Source organism: Sporobolomyces salmoneus (genome assembly GCF_050403485.1).
Source record: "Sporobolomyces salmoneus JCM6883 DNA, S_salmoneus_JCM6883_v1_ctg33, whole genome shotgun sequence".
NCBI lineage: Eukaryota > Fungi > Basidiomycota > Microbotryomycetes > Sporidiobolales > Sporidiobolaceae > Sporobolomyces > Sporobolomyces salmoneus.
The window spans coordinates 165,338-189,061 of NW_027481130.1; the positions used below are offsets into that span (position 1 = coordinate 165,338).

General features: G+C 51.2%; 10 protein-coding genes across 10 annotated transcripts; 7 read left to right on the plus strand and 3 right to left on the minus strand.

Annotated features, from left to right (window-relative positions):
- Positions 1-223: 223 nt before the first annotated feature.
- JCM6883_004358 (uncharacterized protein) lies at positions 224-3,768 on the plus strand (the record flags this gene model as incomplete). The annotated part of the gene is made up of 5 exons (XM_076633074.1): positions 224-814; positions 880-1,485; positions 1,546-2,128; positions 2,185-3,305; positions 3,364-3,768. The coding sequence occupies 5 exons, from the start codon at positions 224-226 to the stop codon at positions 3,766-3,768; spliced, it is 3,306 nt and encodes a 1,101-aa protein (XP_076486988.1).
- A 603-nt stretch (positions 3,769-4,371) lies between these two features.
- Positions 4,372-6,917, plus strand: JCM6883_004359 (uncharacterized protein; the record flags this gene model as incomplete). The annotated part of the gene is made up of 2 exons (XM_076633075.1): positions 4,372-4,563; positions 4,626-6,917. The coding sequence occupies 2 exons, from the start codon at positions 4,372-4,374 to the stop codon at positions 6,915-6,917; spliced, it is 2,484 nt and encodes an 827-aa protein (XP_076486989.1).
- A 165-nt stretch (positions 6,918-7,082) lies between these two features.
- On the plus strand, positions 7,083-9,504 carry JCM6883_004360 (uncharacterized protein; the record flags this gene model as incomplete). The annotated part of the gene is made up of 7 exons (XM_076633076.1): positions 7,083-7,159; positions 7,235-7,322; positions 7,389-7,482; positions 7,557-7,600; positions 7,672-9,114; positions 9,188-9,250; positions 9,310-9,504. 7 exons carry the CDS (start codon positions 7,083-7,085, stop codon positions 9,502-9,504), a joined length of 2,004 nt encoding a protein of 667 aa, XP_076486990.1.
- A 187-nt stretch (positions 9,505-9,691) lies between these two features.
- On the plus strand, positions 9,692-11,896 carry JCM6883_004361 (uncharacterized protein; the record flags this gene model as incomplete). The annotated part of the gene is made up of 1 exon (XM_076633077.1): positions 9,692-11,896. The coding sequence occupies one exon, from the start codon at positions 9,692-9,694 to the stop codon at positions 11,894-11,896; it is 2,205 nt and encodes a 734-aa protein (XP_076486991.1).
- A 191-nt stretch (positions 11,897-12,087) lies between these two features.
- On the plus strand, positions 12,088-14,344 carry JCM6883_004362 (uncharacterized protein; the record flags this gene model as incomplete). The annotated part of the gene is made up of 7 exons (XM_076633078.1): positions 12,088-12,157; positions 12,252-12,310; positions 12,411-12,469; positions 12,567-13,131; positions 13,193-13,976; positions 14,063-14,199; positions 14,279-14,344. 7 exons carry the CDS (start codon positions 12,088-12,090, stop codon positions 14,342-14,344), a joined length of 1,740 nt encoding a protein of 579 aa, XP_076486992.1.
- Positions 14,345-14,619: 275 nt separating this feature from the next.
- On the minus strand, positions 14,620-15,670 carry JCM6883_004363 (enoyl-CoA hydratase/isomerase family protein; the record flags this gene model as incomplete). The annotated part of the gene is made up of 4 exons (XM_076633079.1): positions 14,620-14,670; positions 14,733-15,073; positions 15,140-15,237; positions 15,333-15,670. 4 exons carry the CDS (start codon positions 15,668-15,670, stop codon positions 14,620-14,622), a joined length of 828 nt encoding a protein of 275 aa, XP_076486993.1.
- A 250-nt stretch (positions 15,671-15,920) lies between these two features.
- On the minus strand, positions 15,921-17,172 carry JCM6883_004364 (START domain-containing protein; the record flags this gene model as incomplete). Its single annotated transcript, XM_076633080.1, has 5 exons — positions 15,921-16,207; positions 16,288-16,424; positions 16,500-16,789; positions 16,856-16,911; positions 16,977-17,172. 5 exons carry the CDS (start codon positions 17,170-17,172, stop codon positions 15,921-15,923), a joined length of 966 nt encoding a protein of 321 aa, XP_076486994.1.
- Positions 17,173-17,504: 332 nt separating this feature from the next.
- Positions 17,505-18,869, plus strand: JCM6883_004365 (uncharacterized protein; the record flags this gene model as incomplete). Its single annotated transcript, XM_076633081.1, has 2 exons — positions 17,505-18,003; positions 18,061-18,869. 2 exons carry the CDS (start codon positions 17,505-17,507, stop codon positions 18,867-18,869), a joined length of 1,308 nt encoding a protein of 435 aa, XP_076486995.1.
- Positions 18,870-19,140: 271 nt separating this feature from the next.
- On the minus strand, positions 19,141-21,216 carry ATE1 (arginyltransferase; the record flags this gene model as incomplete). The annotated part of the gene is made up of 9 exons (XM_076633082.1): positions 19,141-19,248; positions 19,310-19,618; positions 19,699-19,766; positions 19,853-20,102; positions 20,176-20,253; positions 20,321-20,380; positions 20,443-20,740; positions 20,826-20,951; positions 21,014-21,216. 9 exons carry the CDS (start codon positions 21,214-21,216, stop codon positions 19,141-19,143), a joined length of 1,500 nt encoding a protein of 499 aa, XP_076486996.1.
- Positions 21,217-21,437: 221 nt separating this feature from the next.
- On the plus strand, positions 21,438-23,677 carry JCM6883_004367 (uncharacterized protein; the record flags this gene model as incomplete). Its single annotated transcript, XM_076633083.1, has 5 exons — positions 21,438-21,457; positions 21,532-22,782; positions 22,845-23,260; positions 23,331-23,556; positions 23,620-23,677. The coding sequence occupies 5 exons, from the start codon at positions 21,438-21,440 to the stop codon at positions 23,675-23,677; spliced, it is 1,971 nt and encodes a 656-aa protein (XP_076486997.1).
- Between the last annotated feature and the right edge of the window lie 47 nt (positions 23,678-23,724).

The following is a 23,724-nucleotide window of genomic DNA, read 5'->3' on the forward strand; positions in this document are numbered from 1 at the left end:
CTTTGACAGTTTTGTTGTCGCGACTCTTCTTCCCTCCACTTCATCGATCGACGACTCGTTTCACCGCGTAACACTCCGGCAACTGATTCTACTCACGCCGTCCCGACCTCCAAGCTACTCGAAGGGTTCGAGCGCTCTTCCCGATACGCGTCGACTCTCTCGAACGATTCCACTACAGTCGACTCGCAACCGGTACAACTACGCAGAAGGAAGATCGAATCAGATGTCGTTGCGATCCCAGAGACCACAGAACGCACCTCCACCAGGAGAGGGAGGAGGCGGACTTTACTCGAACAACAATAGTAACAATTACCGACCTCCTGCACCCTCCAGTCAGCAATCTGGTTCATCCATGCCTCCTCCAGTACCTTCTACGAATCAAACCTCTTCATCCTCGGCTCCGAGCGGTTCTTCCTCTTCTTCATCTTCGAAACCTCCCCCTCTCACTCTCGAACAATCCCGTCAAGTCGCTCGTACCCATTTCGACGCCCTCAAATCGTGGTTGACTCGCGAAGGAGCTCTCGCAACTGCAACGACTCGCACGAACGCACGGGACAAACTGACTCGATTAACTCGACAACAATTTCAAGAACTTTCGACCGACGTTTACGACGAACTGGTCAGGAGGATTGAGGATGCTGCAGGGAGACCAGGGGAACAACCTTTCTTGGCCGTGAGACCGGATTTCCATCCGAAGAGGAATCAGGCGAGACAGAAATTGGCGACTTTACCTTTGCAAAGGTTCAAGGATTTGGCGAGTGATGTTTACTTCGAGTTGGATAGACGGTATCCTGAATTCGGCGAGGAAGATCAAGTGAGTCTGCCGGCCTTGAATCAACGAAGAGACGAGACTGATTGAAGTCCGGGTTTTCTTCACAGCAACGAGAAAATTCTCGAGCTCCTTCCCGCTCTGATTCCCTCAGTTCTTCCCACAATCGACACAACGCCCCGTCTCCTACTCCTCCTCCGAACCTCAACGCTCAACGCAGAGCCCCAACTCCGAATCAACAACCTCGTTCACCAATCGACCACATCCCCCCTCCTCTCTCGGCCCCAAGCAGCAGCGGAGCTCCAACTTCTACTGCGAACGAAGTAGTCGTCCCTAACAAGAGTACGATGGTAGTAGAAGAACCTTCGGGTAACTTCACTACTCAATCTCAATCTAGTCAAACATCTCGAGTGAAATCCCCTCCTCCACCTGCTTCTTCCTCGGCCTCTCAAACTCGTTCCTCAGATTATCAACAATCAGAACCCCAACAAAGATCTTCACCTACGGATTCTCAACCTCCGAGAAGGGACGAGTTGTCACCGTTACAGAATCAACAACCGAATTTTGGATCGACGGGAGGAGGACCGTTTAGAGGAGGACAAGGACATCAGAGCAGGATCAGTGAAGTTAGTAGTGTGGGAACTCATAGCAAATTCTTCGGTGGGTACGCGGGATCGGCAACGGGAACTCCTAGTGAATCGGGTGGGAGAAGATCCGTAAGTCGCTCTCAAGCCCTATCTTTTCGGACAGAAGTACTGATGCGGAGCCTGTGATAGAACGAGTTACCGCCATGGGATCACGAAGAACGACAAGCCCTCGAGAAACAAAAGAGTGACTACGAATACAAACTCACGGTCCTTCAAAACCGAGTACAAGAACTCGAACGCGAGAACGAAGATGCCGTCACGGCCCTACGAGGTCGAAACAACACTGAACAAGAACGATTGAGGGAATTCGAGGGACAATTGAGGAATCAACAACAGAGATACGACGATCAGACGAGTCAGTTGAGAATGGTTCAGAGGGATTTCGATTCGTTACAACAGAGACATCAACAGGTTCAGAGAGAACGAGATCAACATCAACAAAGCTTGTTGGCGAATGGAAGAGGAGGAACAGGAGGAGAGGAAGAGATGGAGAGAATGAGACAGGATTTGGGAGCAGCTGAAGATTTGGCGAATGAGTTGAGAGGGGAAGTCAGCTCGTTGGTCGATGAGTTGAGACAGGTTAATGAGAGGTGTGAGGATCTCCAACTCGAGTTGGATAAGGAGAGGAGGGACAAGGAAGAGAAGGAGAGGGAAGCGAGAGATTGGAAAGAGAAATGGCAATCGGCAAAGACGGAATTGAGAAATATCAAAGGTGAGCTCAGATTGTCTCTTCCCACGTCTTCGTATCGCTGACCCTCTCGCCTCCAGCAACATCGCAATTATTCACCTCGACAATCAACGTCGAACGTGATTACATGCCTGCCTCTTCCGACGGACTCATCAACGACACCTCCATCGCCGCGTTCCAAACCTCTATCGACGATCTCCTCGAAGCCGCTCGCTCGAAAGAACCGAGTTCCGTCATCTCTCACGCTCGACAAGTCGTTTCCGCCGTCGAAAAAATCGATCTCGACGTTCAAGCGATTTCTCCTTCCCGATACAACTCCCTCTCGCTACAAGATCAAGACATCGTAAACTCGTTGAAAGCGAAGATCAATGCGACACTATCGAATTTGATGACGGCTTCAAAGAATCATGCGACTTCGTTCGGAGTTTCCCCAGTCTCTCTCCTCGACGCAGCAGCTTCCCACCTCGCCTCGACGATCGTCGAACTCGTCAGGATCCTCAAGATTCGAAGAACGACCGGTCAACCTACGAGATCAGGTTCTCTAGATCCTTCAACGACCTCCTCATCCCGCTTCAATAATCGAGAACCGATGCCTTCTCTCGCCGAAGATTCTTCCTACCATAGAACGGCTCCCTCTTCCTCATCATTATCGTCACCGCCTACCCAAACGAGAGAAGTACCTTCCTCGTTATCGACTTCTCCTCCGACCGCGACAAAATCGAACGGATACGTTTCAGGAGGAGTCTCTTCCCTCGTCAGTAGCAGTACGGCCGGAGTGAGGAACGCTCTCGAAGCTATGGGAATCGCCTCTTCTTCGAGTGCCGCTTCAAGGTCGAGTCTCGAGAAAGATCGTGATTCTTCTTCGATTCCTGAACCCCCTCAGAGGAGATACGACGAACAACCGATCTCTTCGCCTCAATCCGACTATGGAGCTCAATCTCAACCGGGATACAACTCGTTCCAACAGTCTAATTCGTATGGATCGTCGCAGTACAACGATCAATCGTCTGCGAACAACAACGAAGATCAACGATTCAATCAGTATGGTCAAGCGGAACAATATCGATCGAGGGACAGCTACGACGATCAACGTCAGCAGCATCAATACGACGGTTACTCGCAGCAACAACAAGGGAACGACATGCAGGATTACGGGTCGCCCGGAATGAGAGGTCATGAAACGAACGTCGATGAGCTCAAGGTTAGTTCACTCTCTCCTGTCCTCTTTCGACTCGTGGCTGACACCGTCGACGGAGTAGTCCTACATCGAGAACCAAACCGAAGCGATCGTTCACTCTATTCAATCCCTCCTCTCCGCGATTCGTTCCGGATCTCAAGGCGAACAACTGAACGAAAACCTCACCCAGATCATCACGATCGTTTCCTCTATCGTCGCAATCTCTAAAGATGCTCTCCCTCGAACCGGAACCTCTGGAGAAGAAGGAGAATCGATCCTAAACGACTTGACGAACCATTGCGACAAATTATCGGAAATGCAAAGTGAGACGAGTCAAGGCGGTTTACAGAGTTTCACCAAGCAGACGAAACAACAAATGGCGACGGCGAGTTTCGGAGTCGCGAAGAGTTTGAAACAGTTGAATGGGTTGTTCGCTCGCAATAACTCGTCCTCGAATGGAGATGCGAACGAGGAAGGTTTGGTGTAATCTCCTCTCTCTATCTGTCTCTTGCTGTACCTTTCACTTGTATACAATTCATCCTGATCTCTCTCTCTATCTATCACTCATCGCAAATCTAACGAAATCCCTCACGATTTTCTTTTCTTTTTTCCTTCCTTTCCTCCTCTATCTTCCGGATTTGATCTTTCTCCGTCAGTATATCCATAGATCCCTTCTCACTCAGACTTGTACTCTCTGTTAATCTTCTCACTCTCTTGGGTTGCAGTCGAACCATCCGTCTCGTTTCTCTCGGTAATCTTGCGTTTTCTCAGTAATTTATCTTCCGCTCTCTCTTGCGAACCAGTCATTGACTCGCATGGATAAGAGATCGTCGACCCTTTGACTGGCGAGGCAAAAGAGGGAGATTCTGCCACGCGTCGTGCCGGGCATCGTCGCAACTTATTTTGATCCTGACTGGCCTCCGACTTCTTTCTCATCCTTTTCTCTCTCGAATTCTTGCGCGCGCGCGCCAATAAATTGTTTGCTCGAATGGCGTTCCCGGACTGGGAGGCAAGAGAATCATGATATAACCTCTTTTTTCGCTGTCCTCCCACTCACTCTCACTGTCTCTTTACGAACGTCGATGCGAAGATGAACGATAGTCGATTCCCAGTATTTCGTAGTGGTAAACACAAAGAACGTGCGACGAGTTCTTCCTTGTTACCGTTGATGGAAGAACGTCGCGTCGTCAACCTCAACGGAGGAGGAGGAGGTGGAGGTAGAAAGAGTGGGTTGAAACCTCCTCTGTCGTCGAGATCTGCTTCGAATCAAGGTTCCTCAAAGGTGAGTCTTCGTCGCCGTAGCGAAAGAGAGAAACCGGTTACTGACAGTGCGAGAGTGAGCAGAGCTCGAGATTGCCGAAACCTTCTTCTTCTTCGTCGAACAGATCGTCTTCATCTCGACCGACGATTTCCCGACCGATCAGTCAACCTCAACCTCCGACTCCCTCTGCCTCTTCCTCTTCCTCTCGTTCTTCATCATCTTCTCGACTGATCCAACCCACCTCGTTACCTTATCTCGACCATACTCCTCGAACCTCTAGTCTCAGTCCGATTCGACCTCGTTCGACCCTAGCTCATCCTCCTCCTCCTCCTCAACAACCTCACCCGTCTTCGTCCTCTTCGTATTCTCGACCTTCCCTCCCTCTCTCTCTCGAACCTCGTCCTCATTCGTTCCCCCCACCTCAGAAGAAACGACAAACCCCTTCTTCCTCCCTCGCTTCGAGCAGCAGCAGTCGACTCCCTCCTCGAGTCTCCCAAGACCCTTCCGACGCTTCCCTCGACCCCTTCAAAGTACACGCGAACAGAGTTCTCCGACCATCCGTCACGAGAAGTTCGGTCCCTTCTTCCTACACTACCTCTCTCCCTCCTCCGCCGAGATCGTCTTCCCTCACTTCGTCGATTTATACGGACGAACCTTCTCCTCCTCGCTTCAACGGAACCACTCCGCCAATAACGAACTCGAGAACTTCATCCCCTTCGCTCCTACGTCGTACGGCGACAGTTCGTTCGGCAATCTCTTCGACTTCAGCCTCGGGAGGTAGAAGGGTACGAGGAGGAGGGAATAGAAGGAAACCTTCGATTTCGGGTACTGAGAGTTTCATGATGGTTGCGAGATCGACTAGTAGTAACGGCAGCGGTGGGTCGTCAACGTCTCGGATCGCAGGACGAGGGGGACGAGTTTTGTTGGAAGAGGGACAAGCGAAGGATGCAGAGGGAGAGGAGGAAGAGTTTATGGAAGAACCGACGATGGATACCGAGGAGTTGATTGGTCATTGGAAAGCATTCGTTGGCGTCGAATCTGGAGGAGGAGGTCGATTCTCGACGAAAGACGTTTCTTCTTCTTCTCCGTTACTGAATCAATCCCCACCATCTCTCACCGCATTCGATTCACCTTCATTCCTTCCATCCCGTTCATCCTCGACCAACACCACGCACACGTCTACTCGATCCCGTCGTTCCCCTTCGAAAGTACTCTCAATCTCCTCTACTCCTCGAGAACTCTCCCAAACCCTCCCTCAACTAAACCACTACCTTCACACCCGAGCCCCTTCTCACCCACCTCCTCCTTCTTCGTCTTCAATGAACGATCTAGTCGAATCAGGAGAAATGACTCGAGTCGATTCAGAGGTCTTGTTGACGAGGTTAACGTTGAAACGATTAGGAAGCACCGGGTTCGAAGGAGACGCTTTAGATAAACTAGGTCGAAGTGGCGAATCAGAAATCGTCGAGGAGGATCTGAGGAACGTCGTAGTCGACGAGGAGGACGACGAGATGGATGATTGGGCTGAACAATATCGTGACGACTTATCATCATCATCTTTCAACGACGAACCCTCTCCTTCCTCTTCTTCTTCTCAACGACGACCTCCTTCCCCTCCTTCCCCAACTTATTCCTCCTCCTCCTCCGGTGCCAGTTCAAGCTCGTCCCGGTCGTCGGTTTCGTCAAGGAGAGCTTGGAAATGGAACCCTCGTACTCGTACTCATTCTTCGACCGCCTTAGGACTTCCCAAATCGGAGAGTTCTTCAACTATGTCGAGTTCGACGAGTATCGGTACGTTGTCAATGTCGAGGAATTGGTCTAAATCGACTTTGATGGAGGAATTGGAGAAGGAAGTTGGGAGGTTATCGAGAGATTTCGACAGCGAACCAACAACAACGACGACGCATTATTCGAGTTCGTGGAAAGCTTCGAAGGAGGAGAAGGCGGTTGAAGAAGGTGGAGAGGATTATGTCTGCGCACTGGATTTGATCTTCGAAGAGGACGACTCTTCGGAGGAGGAAAGGGAAAGGGAGAAAGAAGTACCGGTGAGGAGAGGTGGTGCGCCTTTATTAGCTCCCCTTGGTGGTCCTTCGATCTCTCCCTCCTCTTCGACTACGAACAACGTATCAAGGTTACCGAGATTGAAACCTTCGATCGGGAACCTCAAACAACAACAACCCTCTCCCTCTCCTCTCCTTTCTCCAACTTCGACGGCAGCGACTCAATCTCAACGAGCTGGATTCACGCCCCCCGTACCGGTCTTGCCAAGGGGATTCGTTTCGAAATTGGCACAACCTACAAAGTATGGCGCGAGTACTGGAGGAGCAGGGATGGGAAGAGGAGGTGCAGTGAAGATGAGAGCTGGTTGGGTTTGATTTCGATTCTAGGGTGTTTAGAGTTACTTGTTTCGTGATTTTATCTTTATTCATTTGCTGTGCCATATATCTATCGTGTTATTGTCGTGTCCGATCCATCGTGAGTGAGTGATAGCGAAGAGAGAGAGTTCTGTTTGCTCTTGATCTCCCATTCAACTCTACGCGATGTCCCTCGATGTATCCGACCCACGAATACCACAGCATTACTCCCTGATACGCTCTCAAGACTCTCCGATAGACTGGTGAGCCTCTCCTCTCTTCTGTTTCAACAATGCCGAAGCCTCTTGATCTTCTCACACAGCCTTCCCGTGTGACAGGTGTTCATTCGGATATCAGAAGACAACGAACAAGCTTTCTCTGTACGGGTCAGGAGCGGGAGGAGTTGATCAATTGAGGGAATCTCTCGTGAGCATTCGAGCTCCCTCCAACTTCGCGCGTTTCACTCGGCTGATGCATGGGCTGCGCTCTTAGACGCCGCAAGAAGTACAGTATGGATTCTTGAAAGTAGAAGGTCGAATAATTCTCTGGACGTTCATGGCAGAAAGCATCGGAGGAGTTAAACGAGGTAAATTCTTCTTTCCCTTTCTTTTCGCTCGGTTCGCTCGCACGACTCATTCTCCTCCCTTCTCTGCGTATTAGCTCGCGCTCTTGTACATTCTCGATCACTAACCAACACTTTCAAGGTCCGTTCAGCCTCCCCTCTCCCTCCTCCCACGTGCAAGAACTAACTCATCCTTTCCCTCGGGTTTGACAGTCTCATCACGCCCAATTCCTCGCCCTATCTCCCTCCGATTTCTCCCTCCCCCGAGTCCACTCCCTACTCCGCCTACCTCCTCTCTCAACTTCGACGATTCATTCTCGAACAGTGTCGAACCCGAACTCTGTATCGAGTCCAACTTCCTCGACTTCAGCCGATCAATCGTTCATCTCGAACTCCTCGACTATCCAACCACATGCTCGATCGCCTCTGCCTCTGGAAGCGACTACGCAGAGAACGGTCGCGACAGGAACAGGAACAGGAGCAGAAGGAGAGTGGAAAGGGAAAGGGAAATCTTCTTCCCCAACTCAATTCGATCTCTACCACGAATACGAAAACACCAACCCTCATCAACACTCTACCCATCCTCCTCACCAACCTCCTCAGTTGTTCTCCAATGAACCGACACCCGGAGAGGACGATGATAGACCGCCAGAGTTACCGGAAAAACCTCCTTCCCCTTACCTCCTCAACGCACCCCTTTCTACTTCCTCCCGTTCGACCTCGCCGACTTCTTCGCCTTTGTTACCATCGACGACGACAACGACTCGGACGAATCGGAATCGGAACTCTCTTTCACCGCCTTCCTCGACTTCCGGAGAACGCGAGGCTCATCAAGGATTCCCGATTCTCGCACCACCACTCTCAAACACTCAAGACGTCTCCTCTATCGTACCTGGGCCATTTCCAGAGGAGGAGGAAGACCTCGAGAATGGACCGACATCGAAGGGGAGGACGGCTCGACCTTATTCGGAAAGTCCAGCGGCGAGAATGATGCTTTCTCCACACGACGATGAGCGGTTCAATACGATATACCATTCCGTCGAAGAAGGTGACGAGGAGAACGACGCAGATTTACAGAATCAGCAAGAGTCGGAGGTTCCTGAGAAATGCGGAATCGGAGAGAGGGATCGAACAACAGAGCAGGAGGAAGACGATGAGGTGGGGATCTTTGATAGCTACGGAGGAGAAGAGGGCAACGATGACGTTGATGAGACAGCTCAATCGCGGGAAATGGAGCTCGAAGAGGAGAGACGTCGGTTGGAGGAGCTTAGACTCGAAGAGGAAGAAAACGATCGGAAGCGTCGAGCCGAGGAGGAATTCTCTCGAATCCGAGCAGTCGAAGAATCACGTCTCCAACAAGCCGAAACTGAACGCTTGAGGATCCTTGCCTTCGAGGAGAAGGAACGCGAACGAATTCGATTAGCTCGGGAAGAGGCAGAGGAGAGGGAACGGACGAGAAGAGCTCAGGAGGAGATGAGATTGATGGTTGAGAGGGAGAAATTGGAGAGGAAATTGAGGGAGGAGGAAGAAACGAGACGGAGGGAATTGGAAAGATTGAGGGTTTGGGAGGAAAAGAAGAGGGACCTCGTACAGAGGAGGGATGGCGGAGAGGTCATGTTGAAGGGAGAGGTTAGTGTACAGGGTGCCGGGAGTATGGTCAGTTTGGTTCCCCATTCAGCGAATCTAGGTGAGGGAATCGAAGTTGACGAAATTGGATTTTTTCGAATAGCTTTGGCGGAGAAGATACTACGAGCTCAGAGGAACGGCTATCTCATTCTCAAAGAGTCAAGCCGTAAGCCTCAACAGCACTTAGTTCGTCCACTGACTTACTGACCGCCGTTCGCTCTTCAGGAATCCTCAAAACCGCTCGATGTGATTCTGACCTCTTCAATCTCCTCGATCATCCCTCACCCGGACGAACCTCTACCACCTCATTCGTTCAAGATCCTCCTCAGGGACGAAGAAGAAGAATGGTTATTCTACGGGGATGACGAGGGAGAGAAGGAAATGTTGATTGAAGGATTGAAAGTCGCCTCGAGACTATGAATCATATAGCTTAGCGAAAGGAGGTTTGATATCATTACCTATTGCTTAATATACTACGTTTGATGTTGCTCATCGTTTGAGAGCAAGAGTGTAACACGCCTCTTGCGCAAGAGAGAAGAGTTGCGAAACCTTGTTTTCCTTCAACTTTTCACTTCTCTCTCGATTCTCTCGCCCCCTCACTCACTGAATGGAGGAAGATTCACCCTGGGGCGCTCCGTCCAGATCCTATTCCCCTCCGCCTGCTCTCCCGCCCTCGACAACTCTTGATCATTCGCCTCCTCTTTCCTCATCAACGGCCGCGCCTTCATGGGGTATCGACGATGGAGGTGGATGGGGTAACAGTTCGACGGTAGAGGAAGAGTATCCTCGCTTTGAGAGAGCAGCCGAGGAGGAGGAGAAAGAGGAGAGTGGATTTGAGTCGCCTGGTGAGGTGTATAGGAAAGAATCGGTTGGGGATGCATGGGGTAGTAATACGGACGAACTACCTACGTCTAGCGGAACGAAAGCAGCAGAAGAGGAGCGGGAATTCGAACTCCCTCCTCCAGTCGACGATTCGACTCCTCTCCCAGCTCCCTCAGCTACTCTCGACGAAGACCCAACGACTTTACGGATAGAACACTCGGAAACAGTCGAGGTGGAGGAGGAGTCGGACGATCGAGGCTGGACTCCTTCAACACCGCCCTTACCTCCAATCTCAACTCTTCAAATCTCATCCTCTTCCTCTCCTTCTTCCCCTACCGCGAATCCTACAACATCTTCGTGGGAGCCTTCCTCGTTCGACGAAGCCCATGATGTCCCTCCGCCGTTGCCGTCCGTCGATGACTTGTTCGGAAAGAGAGAGAGGGAATCGATTGGAGATGGGGAAGAAGCATGGGGATCTTCACGCGGTTGGGAGGAACGCCAGCGGTCCTCACCTCCTCAACAATTCGAGGAGGAGCACGTAGAGGAGGAAGACGATGTCACGGAAGAAGAGAGACGGGAAATTGAGAGAAAAGTACGGGAAGCGGAAGAAGCGGCTCAGAGAGGGGAAGATAATTGGGGGACCACCACTTCCGTCTCTACCCCGACTGTGACAGTGAGAGTTAGTGGAGAAGAGGTAGAGGAGAGAGGGCATAAAGGGGATGTGTACGATTTAGATGCTCCGGAGAAACGGGAAACGAAGAAGAAGAGTTGGTGGAGTCGAGGAGAGTCTACACAGACACAGAAGCAGAAGGAAGTAGTAGAAGAGGAAGATCCGCAGACGGTTGGAGTACCGGAAGTACAGACGGGGGACTCGTCAGGGAAAACGGTTAAGGAGGAAGAATCGACGCAGCAGGTTGGAACGATTGGGAGATTGTTTGGAAGGTTTAGGAAACCTACTCCGAACGCTTCAGATGCAACAGGAGGAGGAGGAGGATCTTCGACGAGAACGAGCACGGAACAACAACCTCCAACTCCGACGATTGGATCGACTCCGAAAATGGAGGAGAATTGGAAAAATGAAGATTTCGATGCTTTGTCCTCTGGTCAATTCGGAGTCCGCTCCTCCACACAGCAGCATCAGTTCAACACACACGAAGAAGAGGAGGAGGAAGTCGCGAGAGGAGGGTTCTTCGGGAGTGAGCGAGGGAGTCTAAAGAAGATCCGAGCGAGAATCCCGACCGCTCCTCCAGAAGACGATTTCGGAGGGTTGTTGGGCGCTTTCGAGACGGCTCCTCCTGTACGGCCACAATCGACAACGACGAGAACCAGGACGACGAGTAGTAAACCTTTCGATCCGTTCGATCCTCTTTCCGAGCCTCCACCTCCGACGATAGTCTCCCCTCCAGCGACGACAAACTCGAAACGACCAGTTTCTTATTTCGTCGCACCACCACCACGACCAGTGACAAGTCAGAAATCAGGGGACGATTCATTCGACGCATTCTTCGATTCAGTCACTTCTTCGATTCCGAAACCGTCTCTCTCTTCAATTCCCACTCCTCGACTTCCTTCAACCTCTACTCGTCCATCTCCATCTCTCATCCTACCGAAACCTGCCTCCTCGAAGCGAACGTCCCTCGCCTCCCCGATCCCTCGAATGGCTTCGACTTCCCCCGATCCCGTCAGATCCCCCGCTTCATCAACCGTCTCGTCTCGCGCTTCAACCCCGATCTTACCCCTTGCTCCTCCACCTCCGCCGTCTCAACCTCTCGCACAACGGAATAACCTCCTCTTGGGTAGTCTCGCGCCGAATCTGACGACCTCGCGGCCAAATTCAATCTCACCTCCTCCTTCCTCGAACCCTCTCTCGCTCTCAACGGGGTCGATACCTTCCAGAGTCGCTTCTCCACCAGTCAGACCAACACCGCCAACAGGGAATACTTCAGGACCGTTGTCGAGGGATGATTTGGATTTCTTTGAGAATTTGTAGTCTACCTTCCTCTCTCTTCATCTCTGTCTTTTCGTACTTGCATTTTTCTTTTGTTGATAATACATCATCATACGCTATATGTATCTTGTTCTGCTCGAGAGAATCCTTGAAGAGGTCGATCTGCCCCCCGCTCGCTCGCGAGACCGTTTGCTTCCCTTCTTTCTCCTACTCCCATCTCTCACACTCAAAGTATGACCGATCCAGCTCAACCAAACGACACCAGCTCGGCACCTATCGCTGACAGCGTAGCAGCTCAAACAGGTACGTTCCCTCCTCCAATCTCTCATCACTCATCATCTCCCTTTCTCCCCGACTCTCGCACTGACAAAGCTTATGAGATGATGGGATGAAGTAGATGAAAGACCTCGACAACATAAACGTACTCGAGCAGCTATGGATCCTGGAACTCCAAAAGTGAGTGAACACACCTACCAAACTCATTCCTCATCCCGTCTCTCTCTTTCTGCGTGTGATGAGGAGTATGAGCCTAATTGATATGGGCTCGAGTGTGTAGGGCGAAGAAGGAGAACCAAAAGGAGGATTAATGAGTTCAACTCCGGTCGCTAAGAAAGGGTCAGTCTCTCCCTCTCCTTGTCTCTCTTACTGCCTCTCGAGGACCTTTTCGAGAATGAGTTCGTACTGACTCTCTGGTGGAGGAGAGGGGAAACAGTCGAGTAGAAGGAGACGAAGATGAAGTCGAAGGAACTTCTCCCTCTGATTCAGGTCACACAACTCCTCCTACCGCCTCGAATGCACCTCTATCGACCCCCGGCCCCTCGAGTGGGACGAGGAAGCCTCCAGGAACGGAAGGGAAAGAAACTAAATCGATTCGAGAAAGAGTCGCAGCTATGAAAGCTACCTCTACTCCCTCTCATCCCTCTCAAACTCCAGCTCAAGCTCAAGGTCAAGCTCAAGGTCAGGGTAGTGATCGAGAGATGCAAGTCGCTGAAACTGCGGCGGAAGTTTCGGTCTCTGCGGCGAAATTGGGAGATGAGGAGGAGAGGAAAGAGGAAAAGGACGTCGAGATTGCCGAAGTTGCGGCAGAGGTTGGGAAATCGGCGGAATTGGTCAACGATCGGGAGAGTGGACCGATGAGGACGGACGAGGCGAAAGTTGCGGGAGAGGTTAGTCAGAGTGCGGAAAAAGTTCAGAAGGAGGATCAGGAAATTGCCGATACTGCGGCGGAGACGGCCGAAGTCGCTCAGGAGGTACCGGAGAGACCGGTCTCTGAATCTGTGGGTGCCGTATCTCAAGCTAGAAGAGGATCTCTAGACTGATTGCGAGCTCTCGAGATAGACTTCTTTCGTTCCCTACACTGGCGGATCTACTCCCGCTCCCGCTCCCTCTGCACCCACCACATCCTCCTTCTCCGCCTTCTCCTCTACCTCGTCCCCGTTCGCCTCCGTATCAACTCCAGCGAAACCTTCTCCCCTTTCCGCAGATGCTCAAAAACCTAAAACGAAATCCTCTTTTTCGGCCTCCCCTTTCCTCTCTAGCTCGATCCCACTCGCCAAGAAACCCGATTCCCTCCCTTCCACCACTTCCAGTACCTCGTCTGGTCTTACGGCAACCCCTTCAACTCCAGCTTCGAAACCTCTCAGTTCAAATTCACCTTTCTCGGCATTCGCATCGACTTCGGGGTTCGCGTCGACGAAGAAACCCTCCTCTACTGGAGGAGCTGGGAACGCGTTCGGAACTCCGATCGGAGGTTCAAGATCTGCATTCTCGAGTTACTCAGCCGTTCCTTCGGCATTCGCGAGTGTACCTTCGACTCCTTCGGCGAAATCACCTCTCCCTTCCTCCACTTCTACGGACGACGTCTCCTCCGTATCTGCGGATCCAGCAGCAGAAGGAAAGGAGGACAGTGGTAGAAAGATGGGAGAACCTGAACAACCCGACGAGAACCGAAGGATTTATACCGAACGAGAAACTCATACGGGAGAAGAAACGGATCAGGTCGTTCATAACGTGAGGGCGAAATTGTTTGCGATGCAAGAAGGGAATTGGGTAGAGAGAGGGATGGGACCGTTGAAGGTGAATTTGACGAAGAGAGAAGGGGAGAAAGATGGGGCTCGAATCGGTGAGCTCGTCCTCCTCCTCACGATCTCTTTTTATTCAGGAATGTGATGACTGATCATGTGAGTTCGTGCGGGGGATTCTTGACAGTGATGAGAGCAGATGCGACTCATCGATTGTTGCTGAATTCGCCACTGTTCAAGGAGTTCTTTATCGAGGTTTCGAATGAGAAATACGTTAGGTTTACGATTATTGAAGGGTCGGAACCGATCAGTTATATGGCGAGAGTACGCTCACCCACTCTTTCTCTCTCTCTCTGGATCGGCTTGCGAAAGTTGAGCTGACTTTTTGTCTACACGCTCTCAGTTGGGGAATCCAGCAGCGGCAGAAGCACTCGTCGCAGCAATTCGGGAACGAACATCTTCTCTGTAGATAAACACCTCTTCCTAATTGGTATCGCTCAAAAAAAGTAACAGACGAGTTTCGCTCGCTTTTCCGATTCCTTATTTGAACCGAATATTCTATGCACCCTTTTCCACCGACTTGATAACTACTACTACGGCTACTCTTTCTCTTTACACGATATACCCTCTCTGCTAGTCAAGAGTGACTACTCGCCTGCCTTTGAGGTTTCTTGAGGAACGAGCTCTCTTTTTGGAACGAACGTTTTTACTGCGATATACGATATTTCACTTCGAGAACGGTTTCTATAGTTTACTCTCACGTTTGACAGGGTCTGTGAATACCGTTGCCCGTTTCTATTCACGATTCGCGAGACGTCAGCAACTCGAATCGAAAGAATAGAATGACCTGAGCTCACCTCGACGAAACTATTCAACCCTTCACGATGATTATCCCCCTTGAACAACTCATCCATCAATTCCGAATTCAAGCTCTCCTTGACGGCTCCGTGAACTCCTTTCGCATCCTTCGTCAAATTGATCTGTTCTTTCGTCGCCCAAACCGCCTCGGGAGCTGCTTGCGTGATCTTTTTTGCCCATTCGAGAGCAGTCGAGAGAACTTGATGACGAGGGACGACTTCGGTGAAGAGGTGGGTCTTGAGGAGCTCGTGAGGGATCGGGATACCGGTCAGGAGGTAAGGGACGAATTGAGGAGAACGAAGGAAAGCGTTTGGGATACCTCCGACACTTGCGACGACACCTATAGGTTACCGGTGAGTGTCAGAGTCTATGGTGCGAAAGGTAGAATGGCAGAAGAGGGACTCGCCTCGCAGAACCTCAGGAAAACCGAATTTCGCCCCTTCGCAACCGATTACGATGTCGCCGTTCATGGCTGCTTCTGAGCCTCCTCCCATACATACTCCACTGTTCGGGGTGGAAAGGCCTGGTCAGCTCGGATCGGAAAGGCAGGGGAAATGACAAGAGAGAAGAAAGCGAGAAAGAAAACTCTGTGAACTCACTTGACGGCGATTATAATCGGTTTCTTACTCCTCCTCCTCGCCAGACTCCCAAAACCATGTGGATTCGACTTCATCTTTTCCGAGGGTGAACTCCTCGTCGCGGCGGTTTTTTGCCAATCCTTCAAATCTTGTCCCGCACACCAAGCTTTCCCCGTTCCAGTCAACACGACGGCCCACAGCGAGTTCTCTTGTTCGTACCAATCGAGCATCGTACAGAGGTCGGCTTCAAGTGCGTCCGTCATTGCGTTCAAGGCTTCGGGACGATTCAAGCGGAGTTGGAGAACTTTCGGGAGAGGGAAAGTCACGACGAGATGAGGGCCGACGGTTGGGTGCTTCATCTTGGGACAGTACCGTGCTGAGTGTCAAGGTAGACGAGGGTAAGAGAGGAAAGTGGAGAAAGTCAGCTCAAGGTGGGGCGCAACTCGGCTAAACGGGAAGGGAATCGGACCGAGCTTGGTGAAGAGTGGGAAGTGGAACTGAACGAACGATTTTTTTACACGCAACACGCAAGAACGAAAGGGTAAGAACTATATACTAAAGCTAAGGGGAATCTATACAAAACAACCAGGAGAAGGCGAGAGGGCGAGTCTACTTGGGAGAGATATCGACGGCAGCATTCGTTTTCGGGGTCATTGTGACAACCGCTACACCTCCCATTCCATCATCTTGAGCATCGACTGCATCTCCATCGATCGCGACGACGATTCCAGACTTGTACATCTTTTCCTTGTCGTAAACGATCTTGAACCGTTCGGCCGTCGTCGATCCAGTCGTCAATTGACAGCGGTACTTGCGAGTCTCGGCGTCGAAATGCTCGTTCTGGAAGATGATCGAAGAGTCTCCGTGAGTGTTCTTGACGTAGGGTGCGAAACCATCTAGAGAATCGGGGAACGAGAAGAAGCGGTCAGTCTCTCACAGACGAGTTGTGATCACGCCGTGGAAGTAGGAGACTCACGTTGATAGAACACGTCTCGTGCTCGACCAGTGCATAAGGGAGTTTCAGTCGTTGCGTACGACACGATCGAATTCGGTAGTCTGCCGGCGAGACGGATCTTGAAAATGTAGGTCACTCGAAGATCGGGCCCTTCGGGTCTACCGGCGACGAAGAGAGACAGACCGAGGTCAGTACACCTCTCTAATGCACGGGAAAAGAACGCGTAGACTCACTTGAATTGCCATCCGCTCATGACGAGATCGGCTCTTGTCGTTCCCGGTTGCTCTGGTGCTCTTTCAGTATCCTCCACGCTCGTTTGCACCATCCTCAAGGTTCCATCGTCGTCCGTGTAGTTTCGTTGGACACCGACGATATCCCTCGGCGAAGCGATGTACTTCTTCCCTTTCGTCAAAGCCCAAAACATGACGGTTTTCGGACAGTAACGTTCGATCATGAATCCCTTTTCGCATCGAGGGTCCCATAGTTTACGCATTCCCGGCATCTGAACGACTCCGAGCCCGAACTAAGAGCCGACGACAACGAGTCAGCTTCGCGAAAAAGAAATCGAAACATGACTTTTGAAACTCACGGCGTCGGGGGTACAGTTCTTCACGACTGTCTCTCCTTTCACATAAGGCAATCCATCTACGTGGGGAATAGAAAGAGGTGAGCTGAGACTCCTTGCGAAAGAGAGCCCTTGCGGAACTCACTCGGTTCATCGGGATCCGTTCTTTTCCACAACCTCACATCGTTCTTCTCTCCTTGTGACGTCCAATGGTCCTGATCGGCCAAATAGGATAGGAACCGAGAATGCGAGCTTTCGACTCGCTTTTCGAAGCCGCCTGGGAGCGTTGTGGGATAGGAGGGGCTCGCAGGGAATTCAGGTTCTTCTATCGTTACTGCCATTCTTCTGCCTTCGTCGGGTCAGGCCTGGTCGACTAGGTAAGAGTGAAGAAAGCAGGGAGCTCAGGTGTGAGAACTTCGACATCGAGAGTTTCGAAATCGTCGCGCTGTCATCATCGCAATTCCCTCCGGCCGAACACCCATTTTCGGCTTCGGGCAGAAACGAGCAACTTCTAATATCTATAGATAGCTTTCATCTTTGACGCACGTGACACGGTGAGTCTCTGCGCGACTTGGCAATTCCGGAGAGAATTTTGATCAAAAGATCATGCGATATCTCGTTGTTGCTCTCTTCCAGTTGCACTCGACTCGATTTTTGACAGGATCGAGCAGCGATGCCACCTTCCGTCAGCAAGACCGAACGTACCTCATCGTTCTACCAGAAGCTCTCCTTCACTTTGGACGACCTCGCCCTCCTAGATCCGAAATTGTGGTTGGAGGAACGCATCAGGAACCCGTTACTCCCCGGCACCTGGGAGCTCAAGGTGTATGCCAAGGAAGATCCACCGTCTGTCGAATTCCGCGTCCGGTTTCGCGGAAAAGTGCCTCCGACCTTTGGGACGAACGTCGAGGTTCACAGTACTCTAAGCTGGATAGCTCCAGATGGGAGAATCGTTCACGCTGAAGGTCCCGCGAGCTTTCCCTTGGCTCGTACTCTACCGGTTCCGAAATCGAGTGGATTTTTGCACAACATTCCTTACACACGTTTGGAACAGTACGCCAATGACTCTGGAGGTCGTTACAAACCAGAGACTCAACGTCGTTATCTCTTCGAGTTCGAGCTTCGTAGCGCAGCTTGTCCGGACCCGAAGGTCAAGGCAGAAAATCTTTCAAGTGGGCTTTTTCACGTCTTCCTTTTTCGCTCGGTGTGCTGATGCGACGGACATGCAGCTTTATACTCTTCTCCTCTTCCCAATGACCTTCGCCTCTTCTTCCCCCGGCCAGGAGGAGGACTCGCACTCTGGGCTCGAACAAATGCGCTTCCTCCGACTTTGCAGGAGTATCTCCAAATAAATTGTCAATTCGTTTCGGCTCCGAAGACGGGTCGAGGCAGACGGAGCATAACTTCATCTGCTATACCGCGCGCCGTCTTCGAAAGCTGTTACGACAAAATTGACGACTATCCCGACTCGGACGAAGAAGCAGATCAAGTTTACGCCGCGAATCTCGGGTTCTCTCCAGTTGACCCGACGGATCTACCTACCCCAAATTCTTTCCGTCAAGTCAATTTCGAATACTTCCGTTATTCGACACTCAAAGCCCTCCTCGTCTACTTGGATTCCGGTCACATCCGCTTCAGTCCTCTTCGATCCTTCTTCTCTGCACCACTTTCTCCCTCGACTCGAATGTCATTCCTCAAGAAGTCTCTCACCGACGAACCAAAACTACCTCTCCCTGTCTCGCCAAAATCCGTCTACCTTCTCGCTCGTGATTTCGACCTTCGTCCTCTTGAAGAACTAGCGCTCTTGACCTATGTCTCTTCCCTCACCGTTTCGACTGCCGCCGCCGAACTGTTCTCACCTCTCTCGCTCGCTCACGAAGAAGTCCAAAAAGCAATCATTGAATTCGTCGCCGACCATTGGGCAGAAATACGAGAAAGTCAGAGTTACAAGGACATTGTCGCTAGGATCAAACGGGAGGAGATTAAAGGAGCCGGGAGCGTACTCGTAGATTTGATCGTCGCTGTACAAGCAGATTAGAAACCGAAGGAGGAGAGGACGGAGAAAGAAGCGGAAAGAAGAGAGAGGAATTTAATGTTTTGTTCCCCTTTCGAAAGAGTCTTGTCGTTTTCTGCGTACTGATCACAGCAAAATGTTTTTCTGTACTTCTTTTGTAATTTGGTCTGTCTTGTCGTCTCTGCTGCTCTCGAGAAGTACTCGCGAACTGCCGTTTGCGAACCGACGGACATCAGACACTGCTTGGTAAAGCTTTTCCAGTCGTTTCCGCTACTCATGGTCGGTTGAGACCGGTCTATCTACCCATGTAAATCGCCAATCTGCCAGCACCACCTTCTCCCGTCGCCGCCAATAATTCTTTCACTTCTTTTTGCATTTCTTCGTCGTGCCACGCCGTCGAGATCTAAGGAGAGGACCGCATGAGTCGAGGAGCAGTGATTATGATTGAGAGGTCAGAGACGTACGAGTAGGGGTACTAGGGTCCTCGATTCGAGTATGTAGGAATTCAGCAAGAGAGATTTTGGTAGTTTAGTCGGATCGAGACAACCCGGCGGAGGAGGCGAAGGGAATTGCATGTCCTCCTCCTCATCCTCATCGTCGTCTTCATCTTCCATGTTCTGATCCTCGACGGGCGGAGCGGAAGAAGCGGGGGGAGTATTCGAGGTAGAGGACGGAGGGTGATTGACCGAGGGATTCGAAAAGGAAGCGACTTTCGGGTTCGAGACATCAATCAGAGGTTTACAGTGTTCCCAGGGGTAGTAGTTATTGGTAGCCTAGACGAGCGGGCGAACAAGAGCAGAAAGTCAGTCCGTGCGATCCTTGCTCGACGAGAAAGAGAAGGGTGAGGCTCAACTGGATCGAGGAGGAAAGAAGGTTGATAGTCTGCTTTGTATCGCATTTTAGGTACTTCGATATAGTATCCTGTTCGTGACAAGAGCGAGTGGAGATTGCTAGTCAATTCTCTGTATACACCAAGTCAGAGGCAAAGAGAGTGTGATGAGACTCACCCATCATGTATCGTCCTTTTCCTACCTCCCACAACCCTTTCCTTTCGAACTCTCTCACCATTTCAATCTCCCTCAGCGCACTCAATTTCCCTAAACTCATCCCAGACCAATCGGGGTTCCAGACGAAATAGACTGAACTGACAGCTTGAGGTAAGAGATCGAGGACGGCAAAGGCGATCAAGGTGCCGTTGAGACGGTAGAGGGCGTGGTGAGAACCGTAGGAGATTCCGGGAAGCGAAGTTGGCTCGAGCTGAGTCGAAGAAGATCAGGAACCGACGAGATCAGCTACATGAGAGAATTAGTAGGAGGTAAAGCGAGCTTACATCGAGAGGAGTGTCGACGAGGAAACGCTTGGAACCTTTGACGGAAACTTTCGACTCGGCTTCTCCATGCACTTCCATCTGACGAAGGCAGAGTTAAGTGCTTCTTCGATCAACTGCGCAATATAGTCGGAGAACAAGAACTTACTTGATACCGTTTGAAGAGAGCGTATTTCTCATCGGTGAAACTCGCGGGTTCTAGAATGTACTGTGCCCGTTCTCGCGCGTCAGCAGGAGTTCTCATAGACATCAAGACCGCTGAGGACTCACCTCGAACTTGTGCTTGAAGGGTTGTTCAGTCGTCGAATTGACCCAATCTGCGCCTTTGACGAGTTGTTCAAATTCGACCGGGTTTTGATTTTGCGCTTTCCCTTTCCCCTTTGCTGACTTCGTCGTCGTCGTTTTCGTACTCATGACATCGTCATCTTTCTCGGTACTACTTTGATTGGCTGAGTCTGGAGGTCCCCAACCTTTCTCGCCCACTCGACCACCTTCTTTCACGAAAGCTGAAAACCTCTGCAGAACTTGGCGTTGACTTCTCGTAGGCTTGAACTTGCTGCTATCTTGTCTATAGCGTCACTCAAAGCGTTGATGCCGCTCAAGGCAAGTCAATCTCGTGCGGCAGCAAGGGAGAGAGGAGAAAAAGAACTTACGAAATCGTATATTGCACGCAACAAGTCCCAGCGTTATCGGGTTTGTACATATAGCATCCACTTCTCCTCCATCCCCGGTTCAGTAGCATCTTGTACGTCGAACAGCTCAACGCGTGAGCCCAGCATCTAACACACAGATCCGTCATTATCTCTCTCGCGTTTCCGTTGAGTGGAGGCAGAACGCTTACCCGTACGATTTGGAGCTCTTTGCCCGAGATCTCTGCCCTTTGACTTCTGCACAGTATCCACAGGTCGAGGCACTGTAACCAAAGGGCTGAAGTATCGAGAGGGTTTCGTTCGAACTTGTAGATTCGGCACTGTCCGACACGACTGATTCAGCAGAGGTCGAGGTCGAGGATCCTACTTCCGAATACAGCTGTGAGAGTGACATGACTCGGGTTGTAAGGCGTAGGGAGGAGAGAGAGCGTGAGAGAGTTGGACAGCTGAAGGTTTCATCTCTTTCTTCCTACCTCGACTCCGAACAGCTCTCAATCGCATCTAGACCAGGCGAGCAGTTATTTATAAGACCGGCTCTATCTTTCCGAGTCGGCGCCTTAGCCTCCGACGCTTCTCGACGCGGTTTCCCCTCATCATTGAATCGCTCCCGAAGAGATGGTGTCCTCACCTCCGAAGTACGTCCAGTCATTACGTAGAGCTCTCGACTAGCTAGCTGACCCCTTCCGTGCTCGACGCCCTCTGCTTTCAGACCTCGAGCTCGTGCAATGGCACCTGTTCCTCCCACTCCTTCACCTCGCAAGCCTGTAATCCCTCCTTCGCCCTTAGGCGCTGGTCCATACCTCAACACACCTAATGAGCGACGACGGAATGGCGACGGTGCCCAGACGAACTATCTTGAGTCAGACGAGAAACCCTCGCTCGCCGAATTCGCATCTGCTCGGACTACAACGCTCAAAACCGAAGACGAAGAATCACAACGCTCCACAACGAGGAGGGATCGAAGTCTAGCACCGGAGTACCTAGAATCGGAGGAACGGAGCAAGATGAGAATCAAAAAAGAACGAGAAGACGAATATGCACAGGCAGGAATGAGAGCTCGAGAAGAGGAAGAGGTGGTCGATGAGAAACCTCCGTTGTTCCGAGTAGAAGAAGAACAGGAGGAAGATCAGGTACTCGCTGAGGAAGAACGAGATTTGGGAGACGGGAGGGAAATCGATTACGAGGATGAACCGGATATCGATTCGGGTGGAGAAGGCGCGGGATCAGATTCTACTGAGCGACGAACAGTGGAGCCAGAAGAGGAAGAAGAGGAATCAGACGAGAGTGAGGAAGAGGAACCTCGAGACCGACCTCGCAAAAGAAAACGACGTCGCGATGTTTCGAGTCAGGCGCAACTCAAACGGAAGAGAAAGAAGGAGGAACTTGAACGGGAGAAGGAACGACAAGAGCAAGAACTAGCTCAGCGGGAAACCGAAAGTAAGCTCGTTTGGAACCGCGCTTCACGAAGGAGAGCCTCGACTGACGCTCGCGGAACAGCTTCAAGTTTCCTCGACAGCTCAGGAGTCGACCCAAGACCAACACAGATTTCAGCCAAGGCAAGATTAACAAACGAAATTGCCCTAAAGACGAGCCATTTCCCATCTCAGCATCAAGTTCTCGCCGTGAAAGAACCTCCGACTCGATATCCTAGGTCTCCATCTCCACCTCCCGCGAGGTCTCGGCACAAACGAGCGACGATCGAACCGAAAGAGAAGGAAGCTTCCGCTACTCCGAGGATTCCACCGCCAGATTCAGAGCAACTCGCGGAGCCCGATGACTTGGAGGATTACGTCGGAGAGGGAGAACAGCTACCACCTGAGGACCTACTCGAGGATCGAGTCAAGCTGGAATTCGAGTTGGTCGTCGAGAAACCGAGAAAGTTGAAAACGAAAGAAGAAGCGATTCTGAGATGGAAGGAAGAGACGAATTTAGTGACGGATAGAGCTCGAGTCACTCCCGGGTAAGGTCTTCGCGGTCTCCAGCGAAGCGCATGACGAAGCTGATTGCCCCAAGTCCATACAGCTCGTTCAGGTGGAATGACTATCGAACCGATTGGGAGAATCTCAAATCCCTCAAGTTGAACCTCTCGACTCCTTTACCTCCTGTCCTCAAACTCCCGCGCACCTTCGAAGCTCACCAAGATCTACTGAACCTTCGTCCTCCTTCTTCTTACACTCTCCTCGCCTGGGATTCCATCTTCGATCCGACTCCACCAGCGATCGATTCGGATTCCAGACTGAGTCGTGCGAACTGGCAGTTGTCGAACTTCATATCCGTCGATGGCTTCGACAAGCTGTCGAGACAAGTCGAGAAGGATGGGATCGAGGAAGAAGAGTTGCTGCAAGTCGCTACAGAGGTATTTGAGCTCGACGAAGCGGATGGGTTAGACAAGTTTGATCTGCAGATCGTATATGAACGGAACTGGCTCTTCGCTGAACGTGCGCCACTGTCTCCTCTCTCGCAGACCGTTGATCTCGCTACTCATTCCCGCTTCTTGACCGACACCAGAAATCGTCCAACTCGCTCGGATCAGAAACGCTTACCAGAGTATAGCATCTACCGGAGCGATCGAGGCACTCTCCTCCGCTCTCAGAGACAAGTCGACTCGATTCGAACACGAGACTCGGCGACTTGAGGCAGAACGAAATTCACTTCCAAGAACGATTGGAAACTCTCAATGGATCCTCAAACTCAATACACAGATCGAGGCTCTCAAGTTTGATCACAGAGAATCGTAAGTCGAACTGCTCTCCATCGCGAGCCGTGCGAGTAAACTGACTCTTCGCAAATTCGCCAGAGTGGAGAAAATCCAGAAACTCAAGAAGAACTTGGCAGCGAGACTCGAGGGAGCATAGTACGAGCAAACTCTGATGATAGCTCTGACGACGTATATTGATAGTTT